This window comes from Onychomys torridus, chromosome 2 (genome assembly GCF_903995425.1).
Source record: "Onychomys torridus chromosome 2, mOncTor1.1, whole genome shotgun sequence".
NCBI lineage: Eukaryota > Metazoa > Chordata > Mammalia > Rodentia > Cricetidae > Onychomys > Onychomys torridus.
Window position 1 is genome coordinate 101,110,195 of NC_050444.1, and position 19,532 is coordinate 101,129,726.

At 36.9% G+C, this 19,532-nt stretch overlaps 1 protein-coding gene across 3 annotated transcripts in view; it reads left to right on the forward strand.

Moving 5' to 3' along the window:
* The window catches only part of Ccdc171 (coiled-coil domain containing 171), a 330,958-nt gene that overhangs the window by 193,809 nt on the left and 117,617 nt on the right, over positions 1 to 19,532 (forward strand). For all 3 annotated transcript variants that reach the window (XM_036179739.1, XM_036179740.1, XM_036179741.1), the window contains 2 exons: positions 12,280 to 12,425; positions 14,769 to 14,823. In XM_036179739.1, the coding sequence (XP_036035632.1) occupies positions 12,280 to 12,425; positions 14,769 to 14,823 (201 nt within the window). The remainder of the gene's footprint in view (positions 1 to 12,279; positions 12,426 to 14,768; positions 14,824 to 19,532) is intronic.

Sequence of the window (19,532 nt, forward strand, 5' to 3'; positions counted from 1 at the left end):
CAAGAGAGAGGAGGGATTGTATGAGCAAGAGATATTGAGACCATGATTGGAAAAGGCACAGGGACAAATAGCCAAACTAGTGGAAATGCATGAACTGTGAACCAATGGCTGAGGAACCCCCATGGAACTGGACCAGGCCATCTGGATAAGTGAGACAGTTGATTAGCTTGAACTGTTTGTGAGGCCCTCAGGCAGTGGAGCCAGGACCTGTCCTTGGTGCATGGGCTGGCTTTTTGGAGCCTGGGGCCTATGTTGGAACACTTTGCTCAGCTGTGGTGTAGAGAGGAGAAGACTGGACCTGCCTTGGCTGAATCTCCCAGGCTGGACTGACTCCCTAGGGGAGACCTTGCTTTGGAGGAGGTGGGAATGGGGGGATAGGGAGGAGGGCTGGAGGCTGGGAGATGGGAGGATGGGGGAATCTGTGGCTGATATGTGAAATTAAGTTAATTATAAAATAAAAATATTAAATTTTTTTTATCTGGTTTTAATTTAATTTTGGTATGTGGTACCTATCATGAAAATTGTTGATTTCTTTTAGATTTTCCAATTTTGTGGAGTACAGGCTTTTGAAGCATGACCTAATGATTGTCTGGATTTCCATGGTGTCTGTTATGTCCCCCCTTTCATTTCTGATTTTGCTAATTTGGATGCTCTCTCTCTGCCTTTTTGGTTAGTTTGGATAAGGGCTTGTTTATTTTGTTGATTTTCTCAAAGAACCAACTCTTTGTTTCATTGATTCTTTGTATTGTTCTCTTTGTTTCTATTTTGTTGATTTCAGACCTGAGATTGATTATTTCCTGCTGTCTACTCCTCCTGGGTGAGTTTGCTCTTTTTGTTCTAGAGATTTCAGATGTGCTGATAAGTTGCTAGTGTGAGGTTTCTCCAAATTCTTTATGTAGGCAGTTAGTGCCATGAACATTCCTCTTAGCACTGCTATTGTAGTGTCTCATAAGTTTGGGTATGTTGTTCATTCATTTTCATTGAAACCTAGGAGGTCTTTAATTTCTTTCTTATTTCTTTCTTGATCCAGTGGTAATTCAGTTGAGAGTTGTTCAGTTTCCATGAGTTTGTAGGCTTTCTGTAGTTTGTGTTGTTGTTCAATTCTAATTTTAACCCATGGTTACCTGATAAGATACAGGGAGCTATTCCAATTTTTGTGTATCTGTTGAGGTTTGCTTTGTGACCCAGTATGTGGTCAGTTTTAGAGAAGGTTCCATGAGGTGCTGAGAAGGTATATTCTTTTGTGTTTGGGTGAAATGTTCTGCAGATGTCTGTTAAGTCCATTCGAGTCATAACATTTGTTAATTCCCTTATATCTCTGTTAAGTTTCTGTCTGGTAGACCTGTCCATTGGTGAAAGTAGGGTGTTGAAGTCTTCCATGTGTGGTGTTTGATGTGTGATTTAAGCTTTAGTAATGCTTCTTTTACAGATGTGAGTACTCTTGTATTTGGGGCATAGATGTTCAGAATTGAGACTTTATCTTGATGGATTTTTTTTTCTGTGATAAATATGAAAAGCCCTTCTCCATCTCTTTTGATTCATTTTAATTTGAATTCTATTTTGTTAGATATTAGAATAGCTACGCCAGCTTGCTTTTTAGGACCATTTGATTGGAAAATATTTCCCTAACCCTTTGCTCTGAGGTAATTCATGTCTTTGAAAATGATGTGTGAAACAAACAAACAAACAAACAAACAAACAAACAAACTCTAGACCTATAGGCTGAAGATGGATGCCCTAACATTGCAGAGGAACTTTGGGTGACTGTCCAGGCAGACAGCTGTCTCTGTCATTCTAGATTTTTGGAAGTTGCTTTACAATGCACTTCCTATGTACTTAGGTAATATTATAACCTTCTGTGGTCTTTGATGTAGTTGAAAACTAGATAGTTATAATTTTCCTTGATTATGATAAAATATAAATTATATATGAAACTTTAGACTCACAAATATAGGATAGATGGTAGACTATTTTCTTTATTTTTGAAAAATACAAATAGACTAGATATTGTAACTGTAATTCTTGCTTGATAACTGTTCTATTATATGTAATTTTACTTTGTGAAAGTTAAAAACCTTCCTTTTTGACCTGAAAGAAAAAGGGGAATTGCTGTGGGAAGTTTCTCTTTATGCTGTGAATATGTGTTGCTCTGATTCGTTGATAAAGTTGCATTGGCCTATGGCAAAGCAGCTTAGAGACAGGAGGAAATTCAAGCAGATAGACAGGAAGAAGAAGGCAGAGGCAGAGGAGATGCCAGCCTGCCGCCCAATAGGCCAGCGGACTGATAAGCCACAGAACAAAAGGCAAAACATAGCAAGAAGCCTTCCATATGCCATGCAACTGGTAATTAAAAAAAAAAGTGATGTGTGTTTTTTGTATGCAGCAGAAGGATTGATCCTGTTTTCATATCCATTCTGTTAGCCTGTGTCTTTTGAGTCCATTGATACTAAGGGATATTAATGACCAGTGATGGTTAATTCCTGTTATTTTTTTATTTTGTTGTTATTGTTGATAGTGTGTTTCTCTTTTTTGGGTTTTGCTGATATGAGCGATTATCTATTGCCTGTGTTTTTGTGGATGCAGCTAACTTCCTTGGGTTGGAGTTTTCCTTCTAGTACTTTCTGTAGGGCTGGATTTGTAGATAGATATTACTTACATTTGGTTTTGTCATGGAATATCTTGTTTTCTCCATCTATGGTGTTTGAAAGTTTTGCTGGGTATAGTAATCTGGACTGGCATCCATGGTCTCCTAGTGTCTGCAAAACGTCTGTCCAGGACCTTCTGGCTTTCAGAATCTCCATTGAGAAGTTAGGTGTAATTCTGATAGGTCTTCCTTTATATGTTTCTTGGCCTTTCCCCTTTGCAGCTCTTAATATTCTTTCTTTATTCTGTATGTTTAATGTTTTGATCATTATGTGGTGAGGGGACTTTTTTTGTTATACAGTCTATTTGGTGTTCTGTAAGTTTCTTGTACATTAATAGCTATGTTCTTCTTAAGGTTCGGAAAGTTTTCTTCTATGATTTTGTTGAATATATTTTCTGTGCCTTTGAGCTGGAATTCTTCTCCATCTTCTATTCCTATTATTCTTAGGCTTGATCTTTTCACAGTGTTCCAGATTTCCTGGATGTTTTGTGTTAAAAACCTTTTGGATTTAACATTTTATTTGACTGCTGAATCTGTTTCCTCTATCGTATCTTCAACACCTGAGATTATCTCTTCCATCTCTTGTATTCTACTTGAGATGCTTGCATCTGTAGTTCCTGCTCTCTTACCCAGATTTTCCATTTCCAGAATTCCCTTAGTTTGTGTTTTCTTGATTGCCTCTATATCAATTTTCAAGTCTTGAACTGTTTCCTTCACCTGTTTGATTGTTTTTATTTCTTGGTTTTCTTTAAGGGATTTGTTGATTTCTTCCAATTTTTCCTCAATTTCTTTAAGGGAATTTTTCATTTCTTCTTTAAGGACATCTGTCATCTTTTTAAAGTCATTTTTAAGATTGTTTTCTTCTGTTTCATCTGCGTTGGATGTTCAGGTCTTGCTGTTGTAGGACCACTGGGTTTTGGTGGTGCCATATTGCTCTTTATGTTATTGAATGTATTCTTCCAACTGGTATAGGTGGTACTTATGCCTATAGGGAAGGTCTGCTAATATTCCTGGAGAGGGCTGTCCATGGGGAGGATGCTAGGGTAGGTGTGGTTGGGTGGCAGAGTGGGTTTGTTTTCCCAGCCAGTGTAGGCGGTGCTTGTGCCTATAGGGGTTGCTGCTGGCTGGCTGCTGGAACCTGTTCTTCCACTGGCATGGTGGTGCTGGTGCCTATGGGGTCTGATGATATTGCGTGAGAGGGCTGTCCACAGAGAAGATGCTGGGGTAGGTGAGTCTTGTGGGAACAGACTCCAATGGTTGGCAGCTGTGGTGGTGCACAGGTCTCCCATCTGCTGGCCAGCTGCTGAGGTCTGCTTAGATTTATTTAAAGAAGACTATAATGACATAAGACCTAGAAACATAATTATTTTAAGATATATTTAGTCCTCAGGTTATAGGATACTTTCACATCTGTTGTCTTACTGGACACATGAGTTCTAATAGGCATTCCCATCCACTCAACACTGAAAATGGAGAAGTTGTTCATTTCATAAGTGTGTTGTCTACCTTCCATGTGAAGATAATAGTAGAAAATGATAAAAGATAATATAAAGCAGTAAATTCACAGAGTCTGCTTAAAGGGCAAGACATTTATTAGGGATAAAACTCACTTTAACATGGGAGATTTATCATAGGCTCCTGGAAAGCCAAGCTATGATCCATGCTGTTCTTCCTTCCACCTGGTCTGTCTCAGCATCCAAAAACCACCAGTGAAGAGAGAGTACCCGTGTACGTGCATCTCAGTTCTTAAGGGTCCGCACAAGGCCACGCCCCGGGGGATGTACATCAAGGTTATAGGCAGGTAGAGCAGTTACCTGCTTCCTCTCTAGGGGCGATGCTTCAAGGTCAAAGCGAGAACAATAGTGCCCTCTGGAAAGCTGCCTTAAAATTGCATAACATGTTAATTCTATAAAATAAAGATATAAAGAAGGAAAAGCATATAAATTAATGTACCACATAGTGCCATCTCTTTCCATTGTGTATTTGTTATAAGTTACCTAATTGCTCAGCTCACAGACCGTTGACTTAATTGTAGACTATACTGAGTGTTAGCTTTACTCCTGTTTGCCCAGCAGTGAACTTGATGGTTACATCATGTACACATGGACCCTTCTGTGAGCTTGCAGTAGCCACTCAAATTAATTCTTGATTAATACAATTTTTTAGTTGTTATGTTCTAAATGGCTGAAGATGGCATTATTTCCCTTTCTGGTTTTGAAAGGTTTTTGCCTAGTTTGCTGCTAGCCAGGGGTGTTTGTTCAGAAGTCACAGTTGGTAGCAGGAAGTGTATTATTGTAATTGCTCTTACCATTACTGTTTGCATTGCTGGGGATCCAACCATAACCCTGTGCAGGAAGGGCTACTGAGCCGAGTCTCAGTATTGCAAACTTAATTTTAAAAATTGTTACATTTCCTCGTGACCTCAGAAACATAGTTTAAAGGGTTTTTTCTTGTTTTTACTTTGAATGACTAACTTTTTCTACCATATTGAATAGCCATTAGCTTTTAGTCTGGAGGAATGTGGATCCAAAGATAGTCCCCATTAGATGAAAGAAAATCTATAAGAGCTGTATCTCCTGGGGCTTAGTTTTCCTAGTGGCCTAATGATCTAAAGCACAGGACTGTACCCCCATGAGAAAAAACTGTAGGCGTTGCATGCAGAAATATTATTTAGAGAAATGTGTACACCATACAGATAACTTAAACTTTTGTTCTGTACAACTATTAATCAAATACTCTGATTCAGGGAATTAATTTTATGAAATCTTTTGTTGTTGTTGTTTTGAGACAAGGTTTCTTTGTGTAATCCTGGCTGTCCTGGAACTCACTCTGTAGACCAGGCTGGCCTTGAAAAAGATCTTGTCTGCCTGTGCCTCCTGAGTGCTGGGATTAAAGGCGTGTGCCATCACTGCCCTACTGAATTTTTAAGTTTTAAAATCACTTACCAAAATTATAAACCTTATATATTTTGTGTGTCTTTAAATAAGAGTTTGCTGAAAAATCAGACATACTATATTTAAAGCACTGTTTTAAAAAGATTTTCTTCAAAGAAAGAGTATAAAAATGACTTACATTGGTGATGGCTGCAAGACTCTGAACATACCAAACCCTCATAAATGACACAAAAATTAATTGAGTGACATATGAATTATATCTCAATATATCTGTTTTCACTACACAAATTGTGTTATTAGGGCAAAACTATATAATTTCAATTTTGTAGTAATAATTAGAGAAATTATTAGCATTAATAAACATTTAAAGATTTAGAAATACAAAATTATGAATGACTTAAAATAATTTGTGTTCTTATTCAGTAGTAATATGTTTATTACAGAAACTTCAGAAACCATAAGTAAAATGATTTAAAAATACGTGAGGTGTTTAATATCCCAGCCATGTATTTATCCCCAAGTCTTCTGTAGTATCGGGTTTCTTTGTGTCCATCCTGTGCTTTGCTAGCTCTTATTACTAATAGATAATTTTTCGTGACCAATTTAGGGAACTAGTCAGGTGTAAATACCTTTTTGCAATATTAGTTTACTGGAAGCATTTGCTCCCGTCCTGAATCCTGAGAGGTGTACATGAAGGTGAGTGGTAACTGAAAAGAAACACCATAAAGATAGTGGTAGATGGGATATAATTTTAAAAATTTGCTTTCAAGCATTTTTGGATTTAAAATGAAAAGTAAAATCTTTGAAAGTATTGACACATGAGTTCTCAGGTCAGCGGAATATTTTTACCTTTTAAAAGACTCTTATTATAATATGTAGCATTAACTTTCTAACAGCTCAAATTGTTCACAACACCATTTAAAGATAAGTTCAGTATCAGGCTTTGAGTTTTCTTTTCTTTCTTTCCTTCTCTTTTTTTGTAAATATTAAGACCTGAGTACAAAATGAGGGCTGTATCGTGGATTAAGTGAAGTATCTCAAGGCTGTGCGGTTCTGATAACTGAACCCGGAGTGACCTTTCTCAGACACAATTACAGAGCTGTATGTTTTTCCTTTAATTTCATCAGGGGTTTAATTAGTATACAAATAAAACTTCCCTTATCTTCCTTTCTACCTAATTGGCTTGTCTTCGCTTATATATGAAGTATGTGAAAGTGGGCTGTAATTAGGGTGACCGTGTTAACCTTTTTTTCCTCCAGTGCACTGTTGCCTAAAGGCCTCAAGGCCTGAAAACAGCGCTTTGGATTATTGCTTTGCAATCACTCTGGCTGTCCCATAGGTTTTCTCATGAGCAGAAGGGCTTTGGGTGCTGCAGGTTCCCACTGCTTAACAGGATCTTCATTCTTTTCCCCACTAAATGTTTATTGATTATCTTGCTGTTCCAGGCTCAGCCTCCAACAACTTAATATCAGGTGACAGTCAGGAGAGTTCTCCAAGTAATTAGAGTTGAGCATTGGGGGAACAATTAGGAGCAGAGTTATTAAACTTGATTTATCCTATTCTCTCCTGAACAGTTTCTTGGATATCAGAACATCACACTTTCACAATCTACCCTGGTTGAGAAATTAGTGGCTAACCTGCTGCTTATCACTGTTGCCTTGCTGCCCAGAGGCACACCCTCTTGGTTTCAGTCATTCAGCTGGAAATATTAGAGTCCATAAAATTTATTGTGGGTTTTAATTAGGAAATCTGAACAAGAGAAAAGCACAACTTAAAAATTCACAAGTAGGGTGTCTATTTTACATGTGAGATAGATTTATATGCAAGTATGTGGTATATATAAAATTAGTTTTCTTTAACTGAATCTCAGATTTTTTTAAAAGGACCACAATTTTTGATCAGAAAGGTTAATGTTAAGAAGACATATTTTTGATCCACTTTTTATAATTTTGTGTTTTACACACATTTGCATGAACTTTAGGGCCCATTGATATTTATAGATTCCTTGGTTAGGTCCCCCAGCTCTTCAAAACAAGAATTCTATGCCTAAAAGTAAAACAAGTGTTCTATTAAAAATAATTTTGTGTTTTTATTTTCACATTCAAGGATCTATGTAACCCCTGTGATGGTATAAGCTTTAGAGGGGTCTGATGGCCTATCATAGCTCTTAAGAGATGAACTGGAAAGCACAGCCAGGAGACAGTTGGTGAATGAAAGCACTGATGCTGGGTTCTGTCTTCTGTCACTGTATAACATAGATTGCTAAACAGACCATTGTGTTTGAAAATGAAGCAAACGGATGAGCTCAGATTGGATAAGCCACGCTGGAAACAGTATGGTAAAGCCTGGACAGCCCCTTCACAAGTGGGCACTCCAGTCTTAAGACTTACTGAGCAAGGCAGATTAGCACACATTTATCATTTCCTTTGGAAGAAGAGTTAAAGCTTTATGTTAACTGGCAGTAGAAAAGTGGCCTTTTTTTATTGCTTGGGATAGATCAGAAATACTAAGTTTAAACCAAATGGCTTTTGTTTTTTAAACAAAGAATATCTTGATAGTTCAATGCCTTTAAGTATCTTAACAAAATTACTAGAATTGGAATGGTTTTTAAAAAATCTGTTTTTTGTTGTCTTTAAACATTGTTTGAATATTTCCTTGGCAAAATATTCTTTTTCAAATTTTTAAGATAAATTAATTTTTAACATCAAAAATAAAGACACAGCTTCTATAGTAATATATAATGTTTCAATACATATATACATTATGTAATGCTTAAATCATAAATCAAATGCATCTGTCTTCCATGTACTTATCATTTCTTTGTAGGGAAAAATATTCACCTCATTTTTTAGCTTTTAAAAATGTATGTTATGTTGCTTTTACTGTGGTCACCTTCCTGCACAATAGCCCACTGGGACTTCTGTGTGACTATCATGCAGTTCCCATTGGTCAACTTTGGCGTGTTCTTAAAGGTCCATTAATATGAAAGTTTGAAAATAAATTTAAGTATCTAATACGTAACCATTGTTGCTTTTTACTTAAGTTTCCATGCTTGTTGTATGTGTAGTTATTAATTGACTGAAAGTGAATTACTGAATTTAAAGCTTGCAGCATTTTTAAACACCTGATTTGACTGGATTGTTTTAAATTTCTTGCCATTTGGGGTGAATTGCTTTAGCTCACATAAGTGACTTAGATTTATAATATCTTTGTGAGTACTTTAAGAAGAGAGTTTCAGACATGACACTGAATGTATCGCTTCTTCATGGGGGTTGTGAAACACAGTTGTGGATATTCATGTGTGGCTAAACTAGCAAAAGGAATAAAGCAGGAGTGTGTGCACTCAGTTGTTTGGCTGACTGGTCAACAAATTTAATTGTAAAATCTGTTCAATAAGCTTATTTTAGAAAATTTACCCACGGAATTTGAACATATTAGGGAAAGTGGCTGGCTTTTTAACTCAGGATAAGCTTCATCTATATTATTGCAGAAAACAATAGCTCATTCAATGTACAGAGTTATGTTATATGGATAAAACATCATTTTTTTCCACATTGATTTGCAGGGTTTCCAGGTGTTAGAAATGAGTGTTGTACTCTATGCTCATTCACATACAGCTCTTTATGAACATATACCTTCCCTGCTTCTGTATTAAATATGTAGGAATGGAAGGAGCACTTCAATTTTTTCTTAAGAGACCCTAACAGTCAACATTTCCATTGTTAATCACTAAATGACATTCCTTTCTACCATCCATACCTACAGAATACTTGTAACTTAAACACAAAGTTTAAAACTACTTTTTTAAAATAATTTTTTTGTTTGTTTTCTCGAAACAGGGTTTCTTTTTTTTTTTAAACTTTATTTTTATTTTATGTGCATTGGTGTTTTGTCCACATTTATGTTTGCATGAGGATGTGGGATCCCCTAGAACCATAGCTAGAAGGAAGTTATGAGCTGCCATGTGGGTGCTGGGAATTGAACTCAGGGCCTCTGGAGGAGCAGTCAGTGTTTTTAACTGCTGAGCCATTTCTCCAGCCCCTAAAACTACTTTTAAAATTGGCATCCTTAGTCAATTTCCAAAGGACCAGAAAGATAGTTTCAGTTTTGTGCCGTCTTTATTTTATATAGTTGTAGCATGAATCTTAATGGTACTTATTAATAAAATCAAACCTGAGGCCAGTTATTGGGGTGAATGCTGGAAGATCAGAGACACAGAACAAGCTGGTTTCCTCACCTCACCAGTTCCTCAGCTGATCCTGTTTCCTCAGGCTGGAAGCTTCTGAGTCCTCCTCCACATGAATCTCAGCTGAACTGTGCTGTTCCAAAGCCTGAATGCTAAACCAGCCAAATGCTTTAACTAACTAAATGCTTAACTAACTCTGGTGCCTAGTTTTCATGTCTTATATATCTTTCTACTTTCTGCATCACTCCCTGCGATTAAACGCTGGGTTTCTGGGATTAAAGGCGTGGGTCACCATGTTTAGCTGTTTCTAAAGTGGCCTTGAACACAGAGAGATCCACCTGGCTCTGCCTCCCAAGTGCTGGGATTAAAGGCGTGCACAACCACCGCCCAACTTCTGCTATGGCTTACTCTTCCCATTTTCTAGCCACCATTTGTGGCTCTGTCTCTAGTGGCTGTCTGTTCTCTGACCCCAGATAAGTTTATTTCGGGGAATATACAATATTTTGGGGGAACACAATACCATATTTCCCCTTTTTTGTCTAAAATTAAAAAAGGTTATAATGAATACAAGAAAAACCATATCCAATAAGTACATACAATATATACAGTCAAGATTACATTAATGATGTCTAGTCCATTAACATTTAACAGATTCAGGCGAAAAACTCCATTAATATATAACAATGTCCAGTCCAGTAACATTTGCTAAACTCAGGCAAAAAAATTTTCAGTACTTATCCTATTTAAAACAAGTAGTTCCTTTTTTAAAAAGTAGATTCCATAATCTCCCTTTTTATCTTATCATATCCATATTCTCTCTTTTCTTTTCATAATAACTTCAGTAATCTACCTTTTGTCATTTTTATATTTTTCCCTTTTTCTTTTTAGTGTAGATTCAATGATCTACCCATTTATCCTATTATTTCTTTATCTTTTTTTCTCAGAGTAGATTAAGTGATCTACCTCCTATCTATATTCTCCTTTTTCTTTTTTAAACAAAAACTCTATTTTTGGGTTAATTGTCAAGTCTTGTATCATTTGTCCAGCCGCTGCATAATGGGAAAATGCAGGGCTTGTTTCAAGTCCTTGTTCAAGTAGTCTGTTAGGCTGGATCATCTCAGCTAGCCATCTCAAATTGTCCTGAGTAGTTTGTAGTCCAAAGCCAATCTTTCCGTGGTGTTAATCAGCTTAACGGCTTTATCATAGTCCATGTGGAATCATCATTGTGGGAACCCATCACCTTTTTGAAGATTTCAAAGTCACTGTTAGGCGTGGTCATGGTTCTCTGTAGACTTTTTTTTTTTTTTTTTTTTTGTGCCTCCTCTGATAAATGTCTGTCTCTCGGGGACCATGAATGTTTTTCCCTTAGAAGAGAAAATCTTCCCAGCAATTTCTCCCCACCATTTGTCTTGCCAAACATTTCCAAACTGACCTTTGCCGATGTTTCTTGTAATACAATGGTCTTGGCAATTCTTCTCCGAACAAGCAACGGTAAACCCTTTGTCCCTGGTAGCAGCATAGAGTCTGTGAAACAGATTAGTGTTTCATCTCTAAAAATGTGGTTGAACAGATATTTAATTACATCATGAGATACAGATTTCTAAACTAGTATTGTCTATTAATTTTAATAAAATAACATTGATATATTTAAAAAAAGAAATTTTAGAAGGCAAAGGATGAACAGATTTTTGGTGATCAGGGGATCATTTGATTCCTATAACCATTTTACAACCTAGAATTTTAAATGTGGTCTAGAAAATACTCCTTAAAATTGTTTCTGATTCTAATACTTTCTCCCTCAACCCTTTAAAAAGCTGTGCAATAGCTGGAATTCCTGTGCTAAATTGATGTTTAAAGAACCGCGAAGCCACAGTTTGTAATTTCTGGAAACATTTGTAAACCCTACATCATTATGAACACCACTATTAAGTGTCTCGTTAGTTAGACCATGCTGATCATACTTACGTAGTTGTCCTTGATGTGTAAGTTATTTTTTAGGAAGCAAATAAAAATTACTTCTGAGTCCCATTTGTCTACTGAAATGTATAGAACAATCTGTCACAGACAGAATTATAAAAACACGAGCCCACCTTTTATAAAAAAAATGAACCCACCATTTCCTCTGGTTCCATTCCTTCACCCATACACTCCTGAGGGGCATCTGAAAGCTCTTAGTTAAGTCAAGAATTAAATAGAATCTCACCATCATATGCTTTGTCCCATCAATTCTTTATTTTTCATCATTAAAAGCAAGCATTTATGGCTTCAGGTTTCTGTAATATGAAAATTTTAGTAATAATATGGTTTGTTTGTTTTACTTTGCACAATGAAATAGAGTTGCATTTTGTAGCCAAATATTTCTCAAAACGGTGTAGTTCTCATTTCTAATTAGCAGGTATGTAAAAATTTTGCAGAAAATTTGTTAAACCTTGCTGTGTAATGACCCAGCTCTCCTTCTCAGTCAGGCAGTGTTCTTCTCTGTCTAATAGCCTATGGCATAAATTGAAGTTAATTATCAGGACTGACAAGTAGTTCTGTTTTCTGTCTGCTCGCAGAGTCTCTCCGAGGCAAAGATGGAGCTGAGAAGGAAAGATCAATCTCTACGTCAGCTCAATAGACATCTTACCCAGCTGGAGCAGGACAAGCGTCGACTAGAGGAGAACATCCATGATGCCGAGAGTGCCCTCCGCATGGCAGCCAAGTGAGCGTCTGGACCGTGGGGAGATCACTTAAAACAGACAAAAGATCAATTCTTACTTTCATGCTCTGGGTTTTAGCCCTGGATAATACAGTGCTAGAAAACAAAAGTGCAGCTGTCTGTCTTTGAAATTCTCTGATATACCCTCAAAAAGAAAACTCTTAACACACTAAGTGTATATTTTATAGGGAAGCCTCAGAAAGCATAAACTTCTGTTATATAGCCTCAAATTATGCATATCTGGTGCTTAGTGCTGGTATTACATGTTTGAAACCACATTTCCATTAACGTGGAATATAAGATGGTTTATTTAAAAGTTTCACATAGTTATGTTATTTCTATTATTTATTCTTTATCACCTTCTGCTCCACTGACTCCACCCCTGATATTATTTTGTAGAGTCTACTGATACTACAAGTAATATTTCCACGAGGAGATGTTGATATACAATCAACACATGTATTGTAGCCTTAAAATGCAGCTAAAACAGGTTGATCATGGGAATCCATTTAAGCTTATATATGTATATGCTATAGTATATTTAATAGAAAAATACCATTTCAATATGGACAGCTGTGTAAATGTAGAGAATGTTTTATCCCATTACCATGTAACAAGTGGACATACATACACTTTGAAGTTCAACAGTTCTCTTAAGCTTTTCATTGTTCCCTATAACAAGGTTTATGGACTAATTTAAGACAGGCTATTGTTCACAGCGTAATGAAAAGAATTAAAGAAACATGCAATTGTAGTTGATTCACTGTTGTGTTTGAAGTTTTTAATTCATGAAAATGCAAAAACATTAATTAAAAGTTTTTGAGACAGACTTCTGTTAGATACAAGCTGTGAATTGTGACTTTATAAATTGCAGGGATCAGCCTGTAAATCATGGAGTCGGCATCTGCAGTCTTAGAAGAGCAGTCACTATTGCTCTGGGTTGATGACATCATTTATGCAAGATGAGACAATGAATTCCAAAGTACAAATATTGGCTTGCTTGAATAACCCCCAATAGTTTTTTTTAATTGTGCAGTTATATAACATTGCAGCTCCATATGAAATGCACATAACCTTTATTTCTAAAAATATGCTTGACAACTCAGATTTTTTGCCATCTTCTCAATGCCTCGCATTGAGTGAAGAAAGACTAGGCAGTTAACCCTGAGTCTCACAGTTCACTGCGGTTCTTAGGTGTGTGCAAACAGGGTTGTAAAACCTCTGGATTTCTGCTGTGTTTTTACAGTGCTGCGCTTAACTCAGGATTCAGGTGTCCATGGCTTGTTTCCATGGGCTCGGGATCTTGTACAACTAAAGGAGACTGATTAAAAACTGGGATGTCACTATATCATTTACATTTCCCATTCATACATTTCTATTAAAATCTAGTCTTTAGCATTTTCACACAGAGTTTTGACTTCATGCTGAAAGCTGAATTAAATGCACAGGCTAAGAAGTGAACTTGTGATTGCACAAGTGTTGTTGTGTCATAGAGGGTTGAATTTCATTGTGGCTGCAAGAAGGGACTGGGAAGATAGGCGATATCATCATTATTATTACTGTTTTTTTGAGACAGGGTTTCTCTGTGTTGTCCTGGATCTCGCTCTATAGACCAGGCTAGTCTTGAACTCATAGAGATCCGCCTGGCTCTGCCTCCCGAGTGCTGGGATTAGAGGTGTGTGCCACTGCCGCCCGGCTAGGCGGTAGTATTTTACAGCATCACCACTTACAGTATTTTGCTACCTATATTTTTTAAAGAATGTCTTATTTTTTCAGATAATTTTAAATTGTGAATAATGAATAATGTAATCATGGTTTCTTTATCCTTTCCATTCTTTATGGTTTCTCTCCCCCAGTTTAGGACAATTGACCATAAGAATTAAGTGTAAATGTATTAGTGGCTATGGTTATTTTATACACTTTTTTCACATGTGTTTGGTGTGTGTGTGTGTGTGTGTGTGTGTGTGTTGCATATGATAGCCATAAGTTGACATTGAATCTCTTTTGTGATTTGTCTTGACTCTATTTGTTGAAACAAGGTCTCTTATAGAGCTTGGAGCTCACCGGTTTCCTCTAGTCATGCTAGCCAGTTTGCTCTGGGAGACTGTGTCTGCCTTCTGAAGACTGGGATTATAGCCTGGCTGCCATGGCTTCCCATTGTGTGCTGGGGATCTGGACCCTGTCACGTTTGCCAGCTAGCACTTCATTCACCAGGCCACCTGCCGAGCATCAAGTGTTACGCTTTCAAAGGGAGATCAAAGACAGCTAGGAATAGTGACTAAAATGGAAACAACTGTAAGAAGACTGGGTTATACTCACACTTCATATTTTCTTTCTTTTTCCCAGAGACAAAGAATGTGTTGCTAATCACATGAGAACAGTAGAAAACATGCTTCATAAGGTATTACAAATTTTTAAAATCATTCAATTTCTGCTCTGATTATTCTGGTCATTATTTTATTAAGTGCAAAGTAGTTTAATTATTTTTGACCGTCTTTTAAAATAAATTAGCAAAAACATATTTTGGAAATGACTATGCACTATATTGTCATTTGTTTTCTAGAACTCATTTTAGGTACTTGGTAAAACTATGAAAATTAGGTTTTCTCCAAACTGGTCTAAGTGCACTGCAGTTATTTGTGGTCTTCATTAAGTGGTCCATAGGCCACCACCATTCTCACCTGACAAAATAGTGGACTGCTGTCAAACAACTGTCCATGTGTGTGCAACACATGGAGAGAGAGGATATATTGTCAATAGTTGTGTACCTTGGCTAGGTAATAAGTTATTCAAATGGAAATTTCTTACTTATATGAATGTATTCTTAAAATGAAAAATCCATTTAACAACCTATTATTATTTTCAAAACGGATTGCTTTTATATTATAAACTATGACTTAATATGTAGTAATTAGCAGCACAAATGTGTTACATTAGTAAAAAGTTGTTAGCTATTCATTGTGTAAGCACTTTGAGTAAAAGATATGTTCATTATTTCACGAAGAATTGTTTACACTTATTTGTTTATTCATGTACTGTGTGTGTGTGTGTGCGTGTGCGTGCGTGTGCGTGCGTGCGTGCGTGTGTGTGTGTGTGTGTGTAAGTTATTTCTTTCTTTCCACTATGTGGGTTCTGAGGATTAAACTTGGATCATCAGGCTTGGTGACAAGTGCTTTTGTCCACCAAGTCGTCTTGGCAGCCCCTCATTATTTAAAAGTAATATTATTTACATATTTGTGTTATTGTTTAAATGACAATATTTTGGCAGTGCAGATATCTAATACTTTTAAGATATATGGAAATAATGAATGACTAACAAGAATTTTAAAACCCTAAAATTAATACTTTTTAAAAATTCTTCTCTCATATATTACCTCCCAACCTCCTTCTATTTCCCTTAAAAACCACCACCACCAAAACAACAAAACAAGGAAGGCCTTCCAGGGATATCCAAACATAGCCTAACAAGATACAGTAGGATTAGGCACAAACCCTCAGATCATGGCTGGACATGGCAACCTACTAGGAGGAAAAGGTTCCCAAGAGTAGGCAAAAGAGTCAGAGATACTCCCCATTCCCATTGTTGGGAGTCCCACAAGAACACCAAGCTACTCAGCCATAACATATGCAGCAGGCATAGCTCAGACCCATACAGGCTCCGTATTTGTCCCTTCATATAACTAATACTTTTAAAGAAATGAAATCATAGCGAACCAGCCAGGGGTGGTGATGCACGCCTTTAATTCTAGCACTCAAGAGGTAGAGGCAGGTTGATTTCTGTAAGTTTCAGGCCAGCCTGGTCTACAAGCGAGAGTTCTAGGACAGCCAGGGCTACACAGAGAAACCCTGCCTCAAAAAACAAGGTCAATGACAAAAAACGAAAACAACAACAAAAAAAAGGAAAACATAATGAGCTAATATTTTAATACATTTTAACACTTAAAAAACACTAATCCACTGTATTCTTTGAATACATTTGAAAATGACATTTTTAAATCACTAAAAGTATTCTGGAAAAATCTAGTAGTCTGAGTTCTATTTTCATGTAGGATTCTTTAAACCATGGTCTCTTTCCTTCCCCAGAGAGTTTAGCCAGTAGTATAGTTTAATACTCACACCAAGTAGGTGTGTGCTTCAGATCTGAAATTTAGATTTTCAGCAAAGTGTGTCTTAGATGTTATTTGTATCTTCTGTGTCTTAGGATGGAAATGTCATATGTATATCATGCCCCTTATGTAGTTAGCATTGACTTTGAAATCCAATTGTTCGGCTCTCCAGATGGAAGAGAAATGTTAGGTAGAGGCTAACTTGTCCAATTGATGTGGATTCCAGGGAAAGCCATTGTCAATGTAAAGTGCAAATATTAAACCCTGTCCTTATGAAAATGGAAAGCATCTATTTGAATATAACAAGACCAAAGGAAACAGGACAACTATAGTCACACAGTTCTTCAGTTTTGTTTTTTCTTTTCATCACACAAAAGAATAATGTCTGCAGCATGGTCTGATGCCTCCTACTTCAGATGCCATAGATAACTATTTTGATTTATGGCTTTGGCAATTAATGCAGTGGTGTTTAACTTGTCAGCTACTTTTCAAGCTTGAAGTAAAAATTTATGAAAGGCTGTTGATAACTAGTGATAGTTATCTTTTTTGTGAAGTTCTGGATGAGAATAATTGGGTGGCAAGAGGGTCTTGAAGCTCTCAGAGAGGTAACCATACTTGTCCTTAGGCCACAGTGTGCCACACAGGTATTTTTCTTGTGTTTTTGGAGATTGTGTGGTATAGCTTTATTTACTGCCTTTAACACACGGCTTAAGAGTATCAGTTATTATACAGTAAAACTAACTGTAAGTTGATGAAATGAATTTAAATATTACTTCAAATATAGTAAATAATTTGTTTCCATGAACATATTTCTGCATTTTAAAATATTTTAATGATATTTGCTAATTCCTAAACTTGACACACTCTATTAAACTTTTCAGAATCTAAAACCATATTGTATAAAGCAATTGTCTATCTACTATTTTTTAATCCCACTTGGGACTAATGCTGGTATTAAATAAGAAAAATAATCACTTTCATTTAAAAGCACATGCAGGGCCAACGAGTTGGCACTTGCTGCTCAAGCCTGATGACCTGAGCTTATCTCCAAAACTTGGATGGAAGGAGAGAACTGAGTCCCAGAAGTTGTCCTCTGACCATCACTACTGCTCCTCTCACCAGGCAAACACACACGTGTGTACATGTGCACATGCACTAATAACAATTTTTAATTTAAAAGAAAAGAGAGAGAAGCATGTACACAGTTGGTTCTTGATACTTAGCAGTTTTGCACCTGTAGTTTTTTTGTTTTTTGTTTTTTTTTTGAGACAGTTTCTCTGTGCAGCTTTGCGCCTTTCCTGGAACTCGCTTTGGAGACCAGGCTGGCCTTGAACTCACAAAGATCCACCTGCCTCTGCCTCCCAAGTACTGGGATTAAAGGCGTGCGCCACCAATGTCCGGTTTTGCACCCATAGTTTTAACTACGTACAGATATTCTCTCTCTCTCTCTCTCTCTCTCTCTCTCTCTCTCTCTCTCTCACTCTCACTCACTCTCTCTGTACATGTGTCATGTGGACATGTGTGTATGCATGTTTGTGGAGGCTAGAGGTTGGTGTCAGGTGTCTTCCTCAGTCTCTGTCCACCTTATTCTTTGAAACAGGGTCTCTCACTCAGCCTGGAGCCCATTGATTCAGCCAGCCTGCCTGGCCAGTGAACTCCAGGGAACTGGCTGACCTATCATCCCCATTGTTATTTTGTATGTCAACCACCAATCCTAGCTTGTATGTGTGGCTGGTGATCTGGAATCAGGCCCTTGTACTTGTAGAACAGACACTTTACTAATCGCACATTTCCCTAGCTACCCCTTCTCAGATCTTGGAAAAGAAATATGCCTGTGCTAATTAAACATATGGAGACTCGCTTTCTTCTCAACCAGCACATATAATAACTATAGTGCAATTCTATAGCATTTTCGTTGCTTTAGGTAGATATAATCTAGAGATGATTAAAAAAAAGTGGGAGGAAGTGAGATGGCCACTCTTTGGTAGACTGTGCAATTAGCATGCATGAAGATTGAGTTCAGTACCTAGCAGCAACAAGAGAAATAATATAAAACACATGGGAAGGTAATCTAAGTTCTATACAAACACTGCATCACTCTGATAGGGAATTGGTATCCTTGAAGTTTATGTCTTGAGTAGGCCAGTGTCTCATCCTGGAGCCAGTCTTTGACAGGAACAACTATTTTTTTTTCCAAAGAATAATTTTGATTATTTTAAAACATATATTTATTGGGTTGGAGAGATGGCTCAGCCATTAACAGTGCTCTTCCAGAAAACCTGAGTTTGATTCCCAGCACCTATATCAGGTGGTTCACAACTGCCTTTACCTCCAGCTCCAGGAGTCTCTGATGCCTCTGGCCCCTGCAAGCATGCACACTCATGTACACATACCCACAAGCAAACATATAATTAAAAATGATAAAATTTAAAACCATGTATTTATTGAGGCCTCTTTTTTGAAATAGGGTCTTGATTTGTAGTATAGATTAGACTCAAGTTCACCATCCTCCTGCCTCAATCTCCCAATTGCTGAGATTGTAGACCTGTGTTCCTATGCTGGGTGATGTGAATTTATGATGGAGGTCAGAAGTTAATTTTTTATTGATATTCTTAAGGGATCAATTTCAGGGTTGGTGTTAAGAAAAAGAAAAACAAGAAGGAGTCATTACAATGTTTCATGATGTACATTTTAAGATACATTCATTTCTCTATTGAGTTGAATTCCTAGCTGGTTTTATATTTTGGAAAATCTATATCTACTGAGCTTTTTCTTCTGCAAAAAAGTTAATCATTTTAACTATTTAAAATGCATAATGTATAATTCAGGTGCTAGAGAGATGGCTCAGTGTTTAAGATCCCTTGCTGCTCTTGCAGAAAGGCCATGAGCTTACAACCACCCATAACTTCAGCTCTATGGAATCCAACACAGACACACAGTCATAATACATAAACCTTACAGTGTAGTCTGTTGATTTGAATACATTAACACTATTGTACAGTGC